Source organism: Protopterus annectens, chromosome 4.part0 (genome assembly GCF_019279795.1).
Source record: "Protopterus annectens isolate FY-2018-M chromosome 4.part0, PAN1.0, whole genome shotgun sequence".
NCBI classification, from domain to species: Eukaryota; Metazoa; Chordata; order Ceratodontiformes; family Protopteridae; genus Protopterus; species Protopterus annectens.
The window spans coordinates 1,045,175,360-1,045,195,793 of record NC_056733.1 but is presented as its reverse complement, the minus strand read 5'-3'; the positions used below and the strand labels follow the sequence as shown (position 1 = coordinate 1,045,195,793).

The 20,434-nt window shown below is 40.7% G+C and overlaps 1 protein-coding gene across 3 annotated transcripts in view; it reads right to left on the bottom strand.

Moving 5' to 3' along the window:
- The window catches only part of KLHL3 (kelch like family member 3), a 940,384-nt gene that overhangs the window by 46,144 nt on the left and 873,806 nt on the right, over positions 1-20,434 (bottom strand). For all 3 annotated transcript variants that reach the window (XM_044068978.1, XM_044068980.1, XM_044068979.1), the window contains one exon: positions 7,807-7,950. In XM_044068978.1, the coding sequence (XP_043924913.1) occupies positions 7,807-7,950 (144 nt within the window). The remainder of the gene's footprint in view (positions 1-7,806; positions 7,951-20,434) is intronic.

Below are 20,434 nucleotides of genomic sequence, written 5' to 3'. Positions count from 1 at the left end.
AACAGCCTTATATTGCAACAACTATCTGCAAACTTTATATCTATGCTCTGACTTACTGTAATCAATTTATAACTTTTATACTATGTTAATGTAATGTGCAATTTTTTATCTCATGTATTGTAAATTGCATGCTTTTTTCTAATTGTATTGGAGCTTTTCTCCCCAGGACCCCACTGAAAATGGACACTTGCTTTCCAGTCGACTATTCTGGATAACAAATGTGAAATAAATTTGTGTCTTTCAGCTTTTCCCAGTTAGGGGTCGCCACAGCGAAACTCCGGTCCGCTAATGATTGGTAGTTGATTTTTACGTGCCGAGTTACCAGCCCTGACGCACAACCTTCAACGGAGGTACACCCATTCACGCATGTCTCCATGCAGATGACGCTCTAGCTGAGAATCGAACCAGACAGCGTCTTACTGTGAGGCGACAACGCTACTGCAGCACCACCACCACGGGTATAACAAATGTGAAATAAATAATATATAATAATAAATAAATAAAGGTAAAAACAGCATGGCATGAATGATTAAATGAAGATATTACAGATGATCAGAGGAAATATGTCTAAATTCTAGATATGGAACCAAGTTCTGAAAATTAAGAATTTTTGTGTGATAATGGTTGCACAAACATTTCTATTCTGCTATGAGACTTGAAAAAAAGCTTCCTACAGGCAAATATATGTTGGAGATGTGATCCTTGAGAAAGAGGTTCTTGGGGGCTTACATTATAGGGATGTAGAGAGTTGCTTTACTACAAAAAAGTACTTAAATAAAATATTAAGTCTTATACTTGGAAATTAATTTAACCCAAAAGATGTTTTTTACTGAGGTGGTGTAAAATAACGTACCAGAGTGATAAAGGTGTTGTCCTCTTTAGTGTTGATAGGGAATTATATAATGAGAAAGTGGAAAACCAAATAGATACCATCAATAAAGAAGGAGAAAATAATTACTGACATTTAAAATATGGAAATGAGAACTGGTACAGATTAGAAATAAAACTACATAGTGAAAAATGGTCTGTATGGAATTCTATAATGGAAATGCAGCTTGAACAGGACACTAACATGGAGCAAAGCACTTAAAATGTAGATCAAATTAATAGAACAGTGTGCAATGCAAGGTTTGAAATCACTGGGCTAAGTGTTAAGGTATGTAATACAGTGAAAATAAAACAATTCAATCACTAGTTATTTTTTTATTTTAAATTATATTATGACTAGTTAACTTGAGTGTTCAACTGCTTTTGTTTAAGGAGCAATGTTAAATAACACTTTCAATTAAGGTTAAATAGAATAGTCGTTTGTGATGTGAATTTACATGCTTAACAATAGTAAATTATGGAGAATTAAATGCAAGCAATGACTTTCAGACAGGTTTCTAGTTTATTACCATTGTATAAACATATATCTATAAAATGGCTGCATCAGCAATCAGTGTTTAAAAAGTGCACCATGCATGAAGATTACAGAGTATGTAAAAATGAAAATGCTGTGAATAATAAAATGTTATTTCATAAAAAGTATGTAAGAACTGATGCAGCATTCATTTAATTGTTTGTGACCAAACAGTTTTAGTTTTTGCAGTAATTTAGTTATATATAGATCCAACAGTGATCTTAGTATAAAAGTATATATAGTAAGACAGAGTGTCAAGTGTATATAAGGGAAAAATAAGACAATATGGTGGCACAGATCTGACAAGCTGTGGTGCAGGTAATTAATATGGAATGGGTTGGGGACAGATATTTTGCAAATGAGAAACCAGTTTTTGTACACTTTCTGCTTCCTGATATTCTGGTGACTATCCGTCTATTTACGCTCACCCTCACTTGCCTAAGATCCCTTGGGAGGTAACAGTGCTGTGGCTCATTTATTCCTCCTTGGGTGAGGATCAGTTGCTAGATGGAGCACCAAGACACTAGGACATTTTAGTTTAGGCCAAACGTTTCCCTTTACACACAGCTACGATATCCAAAGGAATGACATGTCATGGGCTTACGCCTCTCACTTCCATGAAAAATGTCCCCTCTGCAGCCCTATCCTCCTGACACAAAGTACCTCCAGGAATCTTTGTTCTGCACTGGGGTTTATACTGTAAAGTCCTCACTCTGAACATGTCCCTCATCTCTTTCCTCCTCTGACTAAAGACAGGCGAAAGCATCCTTGGCTTCATCAGTCCTTTCCCCTTCCAGTCAGCTTCTCCAATATCTGGACTGCTAAGTGAACCAGAGTGACCTGGGTCATAGCCTGGGCTTTATCTCATCATTCTAGCAAGAGTACCCATGACTCCATCAAAATGCTGCACAGTTGAGAAACCAGTAATGCAAGATCACCAAACGCTCAGCAGTGTGGAGTGTATATTTAAAAAATGTGAAGACCTGTCCAATAAAACAGAGCTTATCAGTTGTTAATCTAGTCAATTAAAAACTGGAAACTAGGATTCCAATCCAATAACAGCATTATGTCATCTCTGGGGTAAAAAACACAAATTAGTTTTTAGAGTTAAAACACCTTCTTCAGTGCGATCTGAAAAACCACTTGGGTCTCAAATTAAACAGAGACCCAAAATGAATGTCACAGTAATTGTTACCTAACTACTACTACTTCTTTCGGCTGCTCCCATTAGGGGTCGCCACAGCAGATGAACTGTTTCCATTTCTTCCTGTTCTCTGCATCTTGCTCAGTCACACCAACCACCTGCATGTCCTCACTCACCACATCCATACACCTTATCTTAGGCTTTCCTCTTTTCCTGTTACCTGACAACTTCATCCTTAGCATCTTTTTCCCAATATACTCTGCATCCCTCCTCAGCACATGTCCAAACCAATGTAATCTTGCCTCTCTGGCTTTGTCACCAAACCTTCCAACCTGGGCTGACCCTCAAATATACTTATTCCTAATCCTGTCCATCCTCGTCACACCCAGTGCAAATCTTAACATCTTCAACTCTGCCATGTCAAGCTCTGACTCCTGCCTTTTTGTCAATGCCACTGTCTCCAACCCGTATAACATAGCTGGTCTCACTATCCTCTTGTAGACCTTCCCTTTCACTCTTACTGGTACTCATCTGTCACAAATCACTCCTGACACTCTTCTCCACCCACTCCATCCTGCCTGTACTCTCTTCTTCACCTCTCTTCCACACTCACCATTACTCTGAACTGTTAATCCCAAGTACTTAAACTCATTCACCTTCGCCACCTCTACTCCCTGCATCCTCACCATTCCTCTGTCCTCCCTCTCATTCACACACATATATTCTGTCTTAGTCCTGCTGACCTTCATTCCTCTTCTCTCTAGAGCATCTCTACCTCTCCAGGGTCTCTTCCACCTGTTCCCTACTCTCACTACAGATCACAATGTCATTTGCAAACATCATAGTCCACGGGGACTCCTGTCTGATCTTGTCTGTCAACCTGTCCATCACCATTGCAAATAAGAAAGGGCTCAGAGCTGATCCTTGATGTAATCCCACCTCCACCTTAAATGCATCCATCACTCCCACCGCAGACCTCACTGCTGTCACACTACCCTCGTACATATCCTGTACCACTCTTGCATACTTCTCTGACACTCCTGACATCCTCATACAATACCACAACTCCTCTCTAGGCACCCTGTCATATGCTTTCTCTAAATCCACAAAGACACAATGCAACTCCTTCTGACCTTCTCTGTACTTCTCCATTAATACTCTCAGAGCAAACATCGCATCTGTAGTGCTCTTCCCTGGCATGAAACCATACTGCTGATCACTAATCATCACCTCCTTTCTTAACCTAGCTTCCACTACTCTTTCCCATAACTTCATGCTGTGACTGATCAGTTTAATCCCTCTGTAGTTACTACAGCTCTGCACATCACCTTTATTCCTACAAATTGGTACCAAAACACTTTTTCTCCATTCCTCTGGCATCCTCTCACTTTCCAAGATTTCAGTAATGGCAAAATTTCTTGAATGTAATTTTTAAATAAAAAATGACATACAAACCGCATAATGTTTGTTTGTCTTTCAGCTTTTCCCGGTAAGGAGTCACCACAGCGGAACCCCGGTCCGCTAATGATTGGCAGTAGATTTTTATGAAACGTCGAGGTGCCAGCTCCACGCCCAACCTTCAACAAAGGCACGCCCATTTACGCATGCATGTCTTTCGAACACTACCAAACCATGGGGAGGACATGCAGACTCCACACAGAAGGCACTCCCAAGCCAAGCCGAGAATCGAACGGGAGAACCTCTTGCTGTGAGGTAACAATAAATATTCTAAATAATGTGATGCGTGCATCTTTTGCACTGATCTTTGTGAACCTTTTATAAGCTATTTGGAAGAACAATTTATTTATAATTATTGCCATAATTTTGTTCCTCCATGCTGTGGATATGTGGCACACATCTGGATGACTGTTGACCTCCATGGTGTGGTTATGTGGTACACAGACTGTTGACCTCCATGCTGTGGATATGTGGCACACTTCTGGATGACTGCTGACCTGCATGGTGTGGTTATGTGGTACACAGACTGCTGACCTCCATGCTGTGGATATGTGTCACACATCTGGATGACTGCTGCCCTCCATGGTGTGGTTATGTGGTACACAGACTGCTGACCTCCATGGTGTGGACATGTGGTACACATCTGGAGGACTGCTGACCTCCATGCTGTGGTTATGTGGCACACAGACTGCTGACCTCCATGCTGTGGATATGTAGTACACATCTGGGTGACTGCTGAAGGGTTTGGACTTCTGATCTTCTTGATGTGAATAAGTCCATATAACACCTTAGTAAGAACAAATGGTGTATCCATTTCACCATTAATTTTGACCAGAATAAGATCTTTTTTTGAATGGCCTGGTCAGTAAAGGTTTGCATGGCCACAAGTTACTACCTTTTCTTTAGAAACCCCCTGACCAAAAATGTTTTGCTATATGCCACCAAAGATATTCACTTCACATTATAAAGAACACTCCTAAATCTCAGTTTAAGCAAGTGGACAGTATTTGTTCAAACAATTCTCATTATTGCACTTGTTCGGTCAATTTGGGTCATAGGTTTATTCACAGAGGTCACAACTTGGGTAACATTTACAAGTTTAAGACATGAAAAAACAAAGGAAAAGGTTTACAAGGAATCAAGTGAGGGAAGACTCGAAAAAGGCAAATGTGAAAGTCTATAAGTATCCAACCTTTTAATGAAAATAAGATGGTTTGTATAAAATAAAGTTTGGATATTTACAGACTTTTACACATACCTATTTGGGAGTTCTTCCTTCACTAGACACTACACGAGACTTTTTCTTTGTTTTTTTTTTTTTTTTGTGTGTCCTCAGGCTCCACAGATATGCACTCCTTTTGATTATCCAAGTTCAAGACACGGCCTGACCAATTAGCTCTACATTTGTTGTCCTATAGGAAATTGTACAGCATTATGAATTAGCATTTTTAACCACTGCTGGGATTCATTCTGATGCTATTTATGACATCATTAAAAACACATTGGACTATTCTACAGTCGAATGTAACAGCCTTACTTCCTGACTGATGCCCTTCAGAAGGGGTGGGGGGATTTTTTCGGCCAGCCTTGTTTATCATAAGAGACCACATTTGATCAAACTGGTTCAAAACATCTTGACAGGGAAAAAAAAGAGTGGTGGTCTTGATGAAAACTGCTCTATTTATATCCATATTATTAAGAACAAATATTTTCTTTAGCCAATACTAATATGACATTTGAAATAAGACAAGAATTATTTGCCACTGTGAATGGGTGCTCTATATGGCTGCTTGTTCAAGTACCACATTTTGTGTGAGGAAATGTCTAGGAATGTGTAAGACTCAGATTTTAGGGCACTGCTACTCTCCTTTGTGATTGATTTGATTGTGTGTTTAGCACTGAAAGTTCTGAATGAGATTTTGATAATAGGAGTACTCTCCAACAGCAACTGTATTCTACCATTAATTTTACAACCACTGCAGTTACCTAGGAAAGTGATGCGACTGAAAAGTACATGAAAAGAAGGCGATACATTAGTAAATGACAGCAAGAATGTTACGCCATCATCTATGAAGGAATGTATGTTATGCCATCATCTATGAAGGAATGTATGTTACGCCATCATCTATGAAGGAATGTATGTTACGCCATCATCTATGAAGGAATGTATATAGTCATAAGTTTACTTTACCTTTGAACACTAATGTTTTAACTTTCTTAATTTGATGAAGCTAAAGATCCAGGCTAACCTACATGATTTTCACATACAAAGGGTAAGCAAATAGTAAATTGGCAGGTGCCCTAAGTGGCCATCAGATGTGTCACTTGGGGGCAGAAGGACTAGTCTAATCTATTTTATTTGATAGCTAGTTGAGCAAAATGGTCTGTAGACAATTTTCAGCCACAACCATCACTGGACATTAATAACAGCTGATAGCTGCAGGACAAGAATTACAGAACTCCAATAATTCAACTAAGTGCATTCTGAAATCAAACATTAAACTAGTGATGGACAAAGTTAATAACTAGAATAGCAATCAATAGCTAGCTAGTACCAAAATGATGCAACACAATAATATACTAGACAAGTTGGCTTTCAGGAATATAAATAGCAGAAAAACTAAGACTACAACAGAAATCTCACCAAACTTAGAAGTGTAATTCACTATATGTAGGAATAAACTACTGCAGTGGATGTTCCAGCACCTAAATGGTAGCAAAGAATGTAAAAGGGAAATATTAAATCTGCATTAAGGCCATCTAAGGTTGAAAACTTTTTTCATGGTTGTTGGACTCTGGTGGTAAAATTCAGAACTGTGGCCAGGCCAAACAGGCGAGTCTCACGTTGGGAGAAAGTGTCTTCATTATGGACCTATCTTATACCAATACCATCAGCGAGACAATGGCTTCCCTACAGTGGCAATCCTACAGTATACATGCAAGGACTGACCTTTTAGACAAACTTTGGACCCTTGGAGTGGCAGGCAACACTAACCACTACGCTACCTAGTGTTAAAAAGATTTCTGTCTTCAACCTATGTGCATCTGCAGCATTCAACATGGTTTTCTGCAATAATTTGTAACATCCTGAAAATAATCCTACTAAGAAAACACATCTGGTACACAGCACACTTAAAAACACAAAGAAATGGATGTTAAACTCGGACACAAATTTTATGAACCAGCAATGGCAAACACAATCAGCAGCTAGAAAAGGAGCTTTCAAATTAGGTGCTGACAGCATTTGTTTAAAGGAATAGCCTACACTGGTTTCCAGCAGCAAGCCACTGTACTATAACTGAACAATCATTTACTGAGCAGCTGCACAAACCGTTGACATTACATCAGTAGGTGTAGTTCTACACACGTTCACAGTGCAGTCATTCATCTTCTGATACCTGCTTTATTCTAGTCAGGACTGAGGAGAGCAATGGAAGTAAAAAGCAGAGAAATGGTTCTGGATGGGATGTCAGTCCATCACAGAACATGACCAAACATATACACACATTTTGACAGTTGAGGATTACCATTTTGCACATCAGCATACCTTTCTGAAGTGGAAAGAAAATTAAAATATAAGCAAAATCCCACAATGACATAGGAAAAATGTTAAACTTTGTGCAGAAGGAATCACAGTTTACAACTGACCTAGAAAACCAAGTGATATAAGGCAGCAACTTTATGCATTGCACTAGTGTGCTGTGTATGCAATATATACCGCACTCAAGACAACAAATATCAATGTAATGTGCAGGCATATGGATAAGGCATCCCCTGCATTGCACAGTAAGTTATAACATACCTGCATAACTTCTTCCAGTGCTCATATTATTTGGCAACAATGTCCATTTGTCAGTAGTATTGTTATAGTACTCCACTGAGGCCAAGTTACAGGAACCATCATCTCCACCAACCACATAAAGCAAACCATTAACTGAACAGACACCTGCAGGAAAAGGAAAGGATGCCAGGATAAGAATTTAGCATTTAGTACTTGAAACTAGGCCGGTAACATTATATAAAGATTTAGTACATAATACCACTCAACTTCTCAGCACAAGAATTCTGGACAAAGACAACAATAATGGGGGACAAAGGCCCAAAATCAGTAACATATTTAAATATCACATGTATAATCTTAGAAAGCTGCAAGAATAACAGGTTTTACATTAGTGAGAATTTTCTGAAGAATATGACGTCTTAAACTCAAATGCTTTTGATTTAGTGCCTTCTATTCCCAAAATACAATGCAAACATCTGGACATTTTGAGAAATTCTGGATAGTTGGGAGGTATGTGCATGAGTTGTTTACAAAGCAAAGTTTACAATTAATACAAAAAGCTCTTTCTTCAGTGCCATCATGGGTATATTTAGGCATACACCATGTAAACCATGGCATGCAAATTATTTTTAAGGTGGCAACATTTTGCCCAGGGCAATTACATTACATGTCCCAGCTTCAAACATATAAATTAAATTAAAAGGTACATTTAAGCCACGAAAAATCACCATGTCCCAAAGTAAGTTCACCTTTTACATTACTAGATAAAAAATCATAGGCTTCTGATAATCATTTCAGACTGTGTGTTGCATCTTTAATTCTGCACTTAAAATACATACCATACAAAAAGGCAGATATGGTGTGTGTAAAGAATAGCACAGCTGTTTTGTGTACAAATCCATAGTTTCTGATTATTCTGGTTGGCCGACTGAAGGAATTTATAACATGCACAAGCCCAAAATATTACAGTTATCACTTCTACAAGTTTGCAGAGTGTTCTTATGGACCTTACCTGAACTAGATAAGGTGTTTACCCAGTAACTAGTACTGTGTAAAGGATGCTTGTGGTAACTAGTACTGTGTAAAGAATGCTTGTGGTAACTAGTACTGTGTAAAGGATGCTTGTGGTCTGACAGCAGACAGACATAGTTGAATTTTCCTCTATAAGCCACTGCAGTCTGCTCCAATTATTCCCTCTCATGTGGGTGTCCTTTCAGCTGCACAAATACAAGCCCTTGGCCTGTACTAATTCAGAAACTACATTTTGAAAATGATGCTTTTCTATAAATTCAGAACAGAAATCATGGAATGTTTACTGCAACCCCCCCCCCCCCCCCCATATCTACAATTTCTTTTAAGAAAGGACAACCTTGGAAAAGAGTATATTAAGTAGCGGGGGAGGGGTGTAACCCCCACAAAATGCCTTAATCTTAAACAAATGTCCATTTGCGATCTTTTGATTGCTACTTTGTGCATTCAGCTTGAAATATTTAACACTGGGGAGATCTACCATAAATTCCACATTATCAGTTATCGTGGTTATTTTGCTACAGGCAAGTACTAAAACATTTTACAAGTGTACAATGTATTTTACTACGGACACATCAGTTTCTTATTTGCCTTGAGGCAATTGTTTATTTCAGCTACACCTGTTAAAGTACTTTGGATGACATTTCTACCTATTCTATTATCTAAAGTTGGCAACATTGTTTACCATGAGACACCAAACTGTGATAAAGTCAAAAATGCTTTATGGACAAACATTTTGGCAGTTGAATTAATCTGCAAGTTATTTGCTAAACACAGGCAAATTCTTTTTCATCTCAAACATCTAGAGGCAGAAGCATAATCTTCCATCAAAAAAGCAACTCTATCAAAACAATGATAGACAACTAAGCATAGAAACATTAAACACGGATCCACAATGGATTGAAAAAAGAAAACCACACCATGTTTTCTGCAGGAGTCAAGCCCCTCTGCACCTCCACACCCCCCGCTAATTATATACACCATCTTTGAAACTGCACTACAGTGGGGAAAGGACATATTCCCCGATACCAACTGTACTGCAATCTCGTACTAACAAAGCCAGTACATTTTGTTCAGCTCTACCATCTCTGTCAATTGTTGATGAAGAGATTCGTTGACAAAAGGTTAATCTTCCCCTCACTGACTCCGTTTCATTAGCAAAAACAGTCTGAGTTTTAGAAGCAGTTGGCCTAATTAAACCCTTTTTTGGGCATTACTTTGAATGAAGTTTAATGAACATTTTAACTGCAATAATAAAGGGGATGTTTATATTAGTATTTGCCAAACATGTTACAGCTTTTATGTAGGCAAGACAGAGAGGCCCTTGAGAAGACGAATATATGAGCATTTATATGAAATTTCCCAGAAAAAAAAACATGAATGCTCTATATAGACATCAGAGAGAGTGCATGGATTGTAGATTTAAGTTCTCTGTATTAGAACAAGTAAGACAAGACAGTAGGGGTGGGTTGTGGGAAGCCCGCTTAGAAAATAAAGAACTTTACTGGCAGCCAAGACTGGATTCAACAAAAAAAACTGGTCTAAATGACCATCTAAGTATCAACAAGTCCTTAAACTGAGAGCAGCTAAGCTTTAGAAGGGCAAGAATAATACTTTTTTTTTTTTTATTTTATGTTTAAAAGTTTTCAGTAGAATGGATCAATTACAGTAACATATACATGAGCACTATTTTAAATAGTGGCAAGATGGTGAACTTGGATTGATTTAATTTAATTAATTGTACATGAGGTTTAACTATTGGTTGGACCTTTTTTTAATTTGTATAAATGGGGCTATTAGTTTTTTTACTCCATGTTCTGATGAAGCTTGGGATTGACCTAAATGAAAGCGTTTAACTTGGATTGTACTTATTGCCTTGTTCGTTTTTAACAGTTTATTTTATTGTGTGCAACATTAAAAGAAGGTTTTGGAGCCTGTACATGGTGGTGTGCTTTGTACAGTTTTGTTCAGCTCTACCATCTCTATCAATTGTTGACAAAGAGATTCGCTGACAAAAGGTTAATCTTCCCCTCACTGACTTCATTTCATTAGCAAAAACAGTCTGAGTTTTAGAAGCTGTTGGTCTAATCAAACCCTTTTTGGGCATTATTTTGAATGCTGCATTTGTTTGTTTGTTGATACACACATGCACACGCAGGCGCAGACCCTTTCCTGTGGTCCTAATGATTACATAAGGTCATAGATAAGTAGTAGGGTATCAGTCTGCAGACTTTTACAGTCCTAGCCAATAACCTTGCATCATTTATCTGAGGTTCATAGATAGGTACTAAGCTATCGGCCCAAGGGCCTAAGACTGGCCAAGAAGGTTCCCTGGCTTACATCACCCAAGAAAGTTAATTTCCTGTGCCCCTGTCGAGCAGAGCCACAGAAGTGATCCCCGGGGTGTATTTCTTATATCCCATCCACTCATCAAGATTTTTCTTGAAGAGTGCTAATGAGGAACTTTGCTTGACATAGATGGGTAGCTTGTTCCAGAGAATGGAAAGTCTCTGGGACAGGAATCTGTCCCTCCAGCATGTCCTGTTTATTGTGGTGACAAGGTTTATGTCCCTAGAGTGTCAAGGGAAGGACCTTAATCATTATGTCAACCCCAACTTTGTAATTCATACATTTACCATTCTTTATAATTAAGAGTCAAACAAAAAAGACCAAACTTCTTTTAAACTGATGAGCAGTTTCTCAAAGCCACCAGAAATTCCATACTTAATTTACCATATTAGTTGGAATAAATGCAACAAGTACCCTCCAAAAATATGTGTGCACATACATACACACACACACACACACCTCTTCCCTACTTTAACAAAATCTGTCTTGCAAAAAGAGTGATAATTTATTTTTAAGTCCAACTTTCACAAAATATGGCGTACATTTTGTTCTTGTCATGGGTTTACACAGAAAGTAATCCACATCTAAACCAGGGAGATGTTACTCTTGTTTGCTTAAAGATATTTTCCAACTGTCACTTGTTAAAACAGTTTGAAAACATGTGTTTCATTTGTCAGTCTAGAAAGTTGGACACATACAAGTGGAAATGATTGCCAAACATTCTGTTCTTAACAACATTATTCAGATTTGTAACTAATGCCATCCTGAATACTAAACAGGATTTCACCTAATTACTACAACCACAATCAGTTCTGCAAGTTCAGCTTCACATTATTTTAATGTTCATAGGTAGGTAGTAAGCTATTGGCCCTGGGGCCTATACAAGCCAAGCCGAAAAGGTACCCTGGCTTTTGCCACCCAAGAAAATTTATTTTCCTGTGCCACTGTCAAGCAGAGCCACAGAGGTGATCCCCGAGGTGAATTTCTTATTTCCCATCCAATCATCAAGATTTTTCTTGAAGAGTGCTAATGAGGAGCTTTGTTTGATATAGATAGGTAGTTTATTCCAGAGTATGGGAAGTCTCTGGGACAGGAATCTATCCCTCCGGCATGTTCTGTTTATTGTGGTGACAAGTTTTAGGTCCCTAGAGCATGTAGCTCGGAGGGGTTGGGATTTCTTTAAGTGGAGCATGTCCAACAGCTCTGGGTTTGACATAGCTTTGTATGTTAGGCAGAGATCACCTCTGAGTAGGCGATATGCGACAGAGTAAAGCTGGAGTTTTTTGAGACGGTCTGCATAGGGCATCTGTTTGAGGCCAGTGATCCTTTTTGTGAGGTATTTCTGCGGCCTTTCCAGTTGTTGTAGATGTCTTGTGAGGTACATACCAAAAGGGGCGTTGTACTCTATAATGGGTCTAATGAGTGATGAATAGAGGGGAACAATGACCTCTTTTTTTCTGGATGAGAAACCTTTTGTGATGAGGTGTGCCACGTAGAAGGATTTCCTGACTACTGTGGCGATGTGATTATCAAAGTAGAGACTACTGTCCACCTGTGTCCCAAGGTCTCTTATCACACTTTCGGTGTTAAGTATACTCCCGCCTATGTTGTAGTTCATGGGTACAGAGTTTTTACCAAAGGGGATGACAATGAACTTTTTGGCACTGAGCTTGAGGCCATGGCTTTGACACCAGGCATCTGTCTCAGTGAGGCCCTTTTGTAGGATGTCCACATCATTACGAGTTTCAATTATGGCTCCTAGTTTGCAGTCATCTGTGAACTTCATTAGCTAAAGGACCTTCTGTGTTAGCCTATACTTCAGAGAAGTGGATACCAAACAGGAGAGGACCCAGGACTGAACTCTGTGGTACTCCACTTGTCACTGGTGTGAAGTCGGATTTGGAGTCTGCTACTTTCACAGTGGCAGTTGGCAACCATTCTTGTGACATAGGGATTTATACCTAGTTTAGTGTGTTTATCTATAATTCCAGAGTGGGGGATGGTGTTGAAAGCCTTGGCAAGATCTAGATAGGCTGTGTGAACCACCTTACCCTTGTCTACGGCTTTAGTGTACTGCCTCAAATAAGTCTATCAGGTTTAGGAGACATGATCTGCCTTTTACAAACCCGAACTGGGAGGGGTCCAGAGTTTGGAGATTACCAATGTCTTTGTTTATAAGTTCCATGATGATACGTTCCATGGCCTTGCAGACCAGGCTCGTCAGGCTAATGGGGCGGTAGTTCCCAGGGTCCGTGGTGGCTTCCCCTCTTGTGGAGTGGGATAACCGTCGCTGTGCACCATTCAGCAGGCACAAAGCCTGAGGTGAGGCTATGATTGAACATGGTACTTAGGTGGGGTGCCAGTTCGTTCTGTAGTTCATGTAGAACTCAGCCTGGGATGTTGTCTGGTCCCCATGGATGCTGTGTTCTTGGCTTTGGAGAGTGTGGTTTTTACCTGTGCAGCCATGATTACAGGAACTTTGCATTCTTCCGGTATAGAGATGGGCTCTTTAGGGGGTGAGAGCGGGGTAAAGTTAGCACTGAACCTATCTGCCAGGATGTTGGCAATATCAGTTGGGTCTGTATATTTAGTGTCATTGTGCTGTAACTCAGAGCAGATCTGAGTGTTGCCATTGAGATTCTTGACATAGCTATAGAATGCTTTGTGGCTGTCTTTAAAATCAGTGGTGATTTTGTTTTTGTAACTAGCTTTGGAGGATTTGGAGGCTGACCAGGGAGCTCCTCCACTCATGGGATTTTACTCTCTTTTGCAACAGTTTCTTCCTTCTGTTTTACAGTTTGTTTATGGCTGGGGACCACCAGATTGGCATCCTTTTTTTGGAGGCTAGCGTCTTGGTTCTGTTTGGGATAGCACGATCCATGCACTCATGTAAGTGCTTATAAAGTGCAACTGTGTAGAATTCAGTAGTCGTAACTGTATTGTCCATCTGCATGGGTGTCATGAAGTTCACCACTTCTGTCTTAAGAAGCATGAAGTTGGCTTTGGAGAAATTTTTTACCATGGTTTCCTTAATGAGGGGTGGGGGCAGGATGTGGATATCTAGGGTAATTAGCTTATGGTCGGATCGGACCAATAAGGCATTGACTTCAGGCGTGGAACACCAGTCACTCATGTTGGCACTGACTAGATCTAGGATATTGTTGCCCCTGGTGGGGGTGTGGATAAGCTGATCCAGGGCAATGGAGTTTATGAATTCCAGAAAGCGTTGAACGAAGGAGTTGGTACACGAGTAGTTTTCCCAGTTAATGGTGGGGTAGTTGAAATCCCCCATTATTAGGGTGTTTGGTTGAACCCTAATATTTTCCAGTATATCAAGAAAAGAGGAGTGGGAATCCTGGGGCATGGTGGGTGATCTGTAGCAAGCTACAATTTGGATTGCAGTTTTGCCCAGAGTTAGTTGCACTTGGATAACCTCAGCTGCATTATGCTGAGCAACTAGCCTGGAGGTGTGCATATCGTTAATGAATATGGACACACCTCCACCTTTGGTGCTCCGGTCCAGGTTACATGGCCGAAAAGTGTGGTATGAGTTATAGCCTGATAGTGCAGGGGTGCTCTCTGGAGCCTTGAACCAGGTCTCAGTCACTGCACAGATATCGATGTTCTCCATTTTAAGCAGTGCCTCGAGTGACTGCATTTTGAGATTTAGACTTCTAGCATTGAGTAGCATCACCCTCAGTTTTTGCTTGCCAGTTCCTGTTACGGTAGTGAATTTTCCATTTGAACGTTGCTTTAAAAAGGGACTATAGGGGCGGCAAGAACCTTAGCCAGTATCCAGAATCCCAGGGGTGACAGGTGCAGGCCATCTCTGGCAAAGCATCGTGGTCTGTCGACCATGTCATCCAAGGCAGACAGATACTGGATCCCTTTAGAATGGCACCAGAAGCTTAGCCAATTGTTGAAGTCAATCATTTTGTCCTTGTACTGCGGCACCATTCTGGGTGATGGCAGAATGCTACTCAGGGCTAGGTTCATACCTGTCTGGGCTACAAGATCAGAGAGCTCTTCCATGTCTCTTTTCATGTAGTCCAGGGAGGTACGTCTCAGGTCATTCACACCAACATGGACAATGAAAGAGTCATATTTGTACTTGTTGTGGAGTGACCTGAGTGCGTGGGTTATGTGGCGGATCCTGGCACCCGACAGGCAGCTGACAGTAGCCTTCTCCTTGTTTAGTCTGGTGAGTGGGACATCAGTGTGCCTGACTATAGTCACCTATGACTAGTGTGTTGGGTACGTTGTTTTGCCTTTGCCTGACAGTAAGATGTTGCCCCGTTCGATTCTCAGCTAGAGCGTCTTCTGTCTGGAGACATGCATGAATGAGCGTACCTTCATTGAAGGTTGTGCGTCAGAGCAGGCAACTCTGCACATAAAAAATCTACTGCCAATCATTAGCGGACCGGAGTTCCGCTGTGGCGACCCCTAACCGGTAAAAGCCAAAAGAGACAACAACAGCTGTGGTTGAGTGGCACACTGAGTCTGCGGACTGTGTGTCATTTGGGTTGTGTTGGGGGGGTGGAGGTTGCTTGCATTTCTGCTTTGGAGGTCTCTGTTGCTTGAGCAGATTATTACTGAGAGCCTCTGTGAATGTTTTTGTGTTTCTATGTGTGGATTTTAGTGGTGTAGATTTAGTGAGACTATGTGATGAGTGTGGTGTGGTGCAAGTGTTTACCTTCTCCTCTTGACTGTCAAGTTCAGTCTTGATTGGGGAGAGCTTTACCTCCAGTTTGGCTAGATAAGTGCATCTCTCACAGGTTGTAGAGTTGGGTGGTAGGAGGAGTGGGTTGTCTGTGTACATGAGGCAATTTCTACATTGCCCCAAGATGCCCAGATTCATCAGATAGACAGGAGAGAACTCTGGGAGCTGACCCTTGGACATGCCTGAATAAAAAACGATTTTCCTCTAGATAAGTGAGGAAAGTGAGTACAAGAGCTGTTTTTCTCTAAGCAAGTGAGGAAAGTAAGTACCAAAACTGTTTTCCACTAGGTAATGAGGAAGGTTGATTGCTGTAATAATTAGTAGGTTATTTAGTGCTTACAAGTTCTGAACAAGTGCTGATCACGAATAAGCAAATTCAAGTGCTAAAACTAAGAATCTGCATCTGGACTAAACTAGTTACAGGAAAGGGGGGAAAAGTGCAAATGCGGGCTTTTAAATCAGAAAGTTGAGAGAGATGGAAAAACTGCCCAAACAGCCAATAACTACAGTTTCTGGGCCAGAACCACTCCTAATGTGGTAGATAGGTTACCTAGTGCTTACCACTCCCACTGATAAGCTAGAAGGCTTCCCTCCAACACAGAAAGCTTGGGGGGGGGGGCTCAGAAGCTTACACACAGTCATGGATACAGCAAATCTGAATCTGGACTACACTAGTTACAGGTTCATAGGTAAGTACTAGGCTATCTGCCCATGGGCATTTATAAGCCTAGCCACAGAGTGATGGCTTTCACCTCCCCATTAGATTAGTAACCTGGACCTCTGTCAACAGGGCTCCTGAAGTGATCCCAGGTAGAACTTATGATTACCCATCCACTCATCAAGATTTCTCGAAGAGGGTCAGAGAGGAGCTCTGTCGAATATGGATTGGGATTCTATTCCAGAGTGAGGGGAGTCGCTGGGACAGGAATCTATCCCTCCAGCATGTCCTGTTTATTGTTGTACATAGGTTCAAGTCGCTAGAACGAGTGATTCTGAGGGATCTCGTTTTTTTGGGTGAAGCATGTCCATTAGTTCAGGGTTTGACATGGCCCTATAGGTCAGTCATAGGTCACCTCTGAGCAGACGGGTAAGTGACTGAGAAGAGCTGGAGCTTTTTTAGTCGTGTTTCATAGGGTAATTGTTTAAGGCCCTTAATCCTCTTAGTGAGATACTTCTGTGGTCTTTCTAGTTGTTGCAGGTGTCTAGTGAGGTACATCCCAAATGGAGCATTGTACTCTATTATGGGCCTAATGAGTGAGGGGTAAAGGGGCACAATCACCTCCTTGGATCTGGATGAGAAACCCTTTGTGATCAGGTGTGCCACATAGAAGGATTTCCTGACCATTTTGGCTATGTGGTTATCAAAGGAGAGCATGCTATCTACTTGGGTACCCAGGTCCCTAATTACTTCTTCTGTACTTAGTGGATTCCCATCTATGTGGTAGTTTGTAGGTACTTTGTTTTTCCCAAATGGGATTACTATGCATTTTTTTGCATTTAGCTTGAGGCCATGACTTTGACACCAGGTGTTTGTCTCTGTAAGACCTTTTTGCAGGATGTCTGTGTCAGCTAGAGAGTCAATTATTGCACCCAATTTACAGTCATCTGCAAACTTGGTTAGCCACAGTCCCTCCACATTTGCCTGTACTTCAGAGAAATATATACCGAACAAGAGGGGTCCCAGGACTGAGCCCTGTGGGACTCCGCTTGTGACTGGTTTAGAGTCAGACATGGCGCCTGCCACTCTTACCATGTCGGTTCTGTCTGAGAGCCAGTTGGCAACCCATCTCATGACATAGGGGTTAATATTTAAGCTGGTGAGTTTGTCTATGATTCCTGAGTGTGGGATGGTGTTGAACGCCTTAGCGAGGTCCAGATATGACTGTGTGAACCACCTTCCCTTCATCTATGGCCTTGGTGACTGTTTCGAAGAAGTCGACCAAGTTCAAGAGGCAAGATCTGCCTTTAACAAGCCGAACTGGGTGGGGTCCAGTGTCTGGAGGTTCCCAATGTCTCTGTTAATGAGCTCCATGATAATGCGTTCCATGGCTTTGCAGACCAAGCTAGTCAAGCTTATAGGGCGATAGTTCCCAGGGTCAGTTGTGGTACAACCTTTGTGGAGTGGTACGACTGTTGCTGTACGCCATTCTTTGGGTACATAGCCTGTAGAGAGGCTAAGTTTGAATAATGATTTGAGATGGGGGGTTATAGTTCATTTTGAAGCTCGTGTAAGACACAACCTGGGATAGCATCTGGTCCCATTGATGCTGTGTTTTTGGCCTTTGCAAGGGCTGTCTTTACTTGTGTGTCTGAGATATCCGGAGCACCACATTCTTCTGGGATGGGTGCTAGCCCCTTTGGTGGAGAGGGGGGGGGGTGAAGTTTGCACTGAACTTGTCAGCCAGGATGTTGGAAATGTCGGTTGGTTCAGTGTATTTATGGCCATTATGCACTTATTAATGGCATAATGACATTATACAGGAAAGGTATATATATATATATATATATATATATATTTTTATATATATATATATATATATATATATATATATATATATACAGAAAAATAGCTAAAACAGCAGTAAAAACAATTCAAATGCAGTGCAAGCTAGCACACTTGAGTATGTAGCAATGTTAGACCAAACAGTTAAAAAAATGCAATTAAATTAAAAATGACTAAAAACAAGTGCAGAAGGAATCTATTAGGTAGAATGAGGTAAAGAGATGGGACTGGGGGGAGTGTCCCAGATCAAATCTACAGTGGGGGCAAGCAACTGCAAAAGCCTCCAAATTTAAACAACACAGGAATACGGAGGGTGGGTACAGGAAAATCAACACCTTCAGCAGAGATCTGAAAAACTATACAGTGAAGCAAAAATAACAGTGCACAACTCTGAAGTCAGCCAGCAATGATATAAAATTAGTCAAACAGTTACCAGTACACAGATATATAATAATAAAACAGGCTAGAGAAAAACAGTTATCTGGTCACCTGTAGGTAATTGCAGACTTTTTTTCTATAAAGATAAATAAGGCTAGGATTCGTAGGCAAATGTTGCCTTGTGAAGCACTAAAGAGAGGCTACGTGAAGTGTGGTGGATTCAAAGACAATGCATAACGCATTTGTCGGCACAGCTGTGAGCTGCCCTAAAACGTGAACTCCATTGCTGCTCGGTGGTTTTCTATGAATCCCGGCAATAGTCTGTCAGCAAGTCTCTATGGCACTAAAGTACAGATGGGGAGTGTAACACTCATTGAAGTGGTCCTGTACACCATATATTTCAATGCAAGTGTATAAGCAGCACTCACAAGTGACTCACCACTACAGAAAATGTTTCTGAAGTAAATTCTGTATTTCATATGTGCTGATGTTAAGCTTATGAATTACTGCCCTTCAAGAAACTTGACTTGTTACTTATGTACACAGCTTCTATTACCTCTCAAGGCCACTCTAGAAAACACCGCACAATAAACCGGCCAAACTGTAAAGAGAAGTCTGTTCTACAAGACTTCTGTAATGCGTGTATCCCATTAACATTTTCCACCTTTTTTGACCCTTCTGGCCTAAACTATCAAGCCCCTTCCCCTCTGCCCTGACCCATTTGCCCCCCCCCCCCCCCACTGACTGGATGTAGTTACACTGCCAGCTGAGGCACAAGTTGGCCTTAGATGAGCAATGATCCTCAGGCAGTTATTATGCCCTGCCGTAATGCTCAGTGTGCATCTCATTTATCTTTGTTGCATCCAAAAGTCACCCCCATGGGTTATAGCCATTGCAGGAAATCTTATCCCTTTATCAGAATAACTTAATCTGTAAAAATGCCATGTTGTCCTAAGCTCATAGCTGCCTTTTAATGGACCACTGCTATTCAAACTCAAGTGTTAGGTCTTACAAGGGACCATACCAGTCAAGCATTGAATGAATAAAACCAATTTTAATGAACCACAGTACAAAACAGGTTTAGCTCTTTCATTCCCCACAATTGGGACTTCATCAGAACAATTCTTAAAAGTCAAGTAAACAAATTTATACTCAAATGAACCAATAAAAAAATGACATAAAAGTCACATGACATATTAAAAATACATGTATATAGTATAATGTGAATAATAAATGTGAATAAAAAAATCAGTGTTTTATGACATAGTTTTCCATTTTCAAAATATAAGCTATGGAACATCTTTCATTTAAACTTGGCAGGACCACAGCATCTCATCTAATTTGCCATCTTAATTTCTCAAGTGTTAGGTCACAGTCATGGCTCCACCCGTCTGTCCCAAGGAGACAGCTGTTTTTAACCCTTCTGATGTTTAGCTTTGGAAATATGTTTCTGACTCCACTGTTGGCTCACCCAGCTGTATCCTCCACGCACGGATGTCAAACACACCTAGGTAAGACGTAGCTTTAGAGACCAGGTACTGTTTTCATGTAAGAAGCAGGTATGACATAAAACACAATGGCAGCCCCAGACATTTTGCTAAGTGGTTTGTGTTTTCCAGGGCTAAGATTTTCTGTGTAAGAAGTCTTAATGTTTTTTGTTGTATTAATGG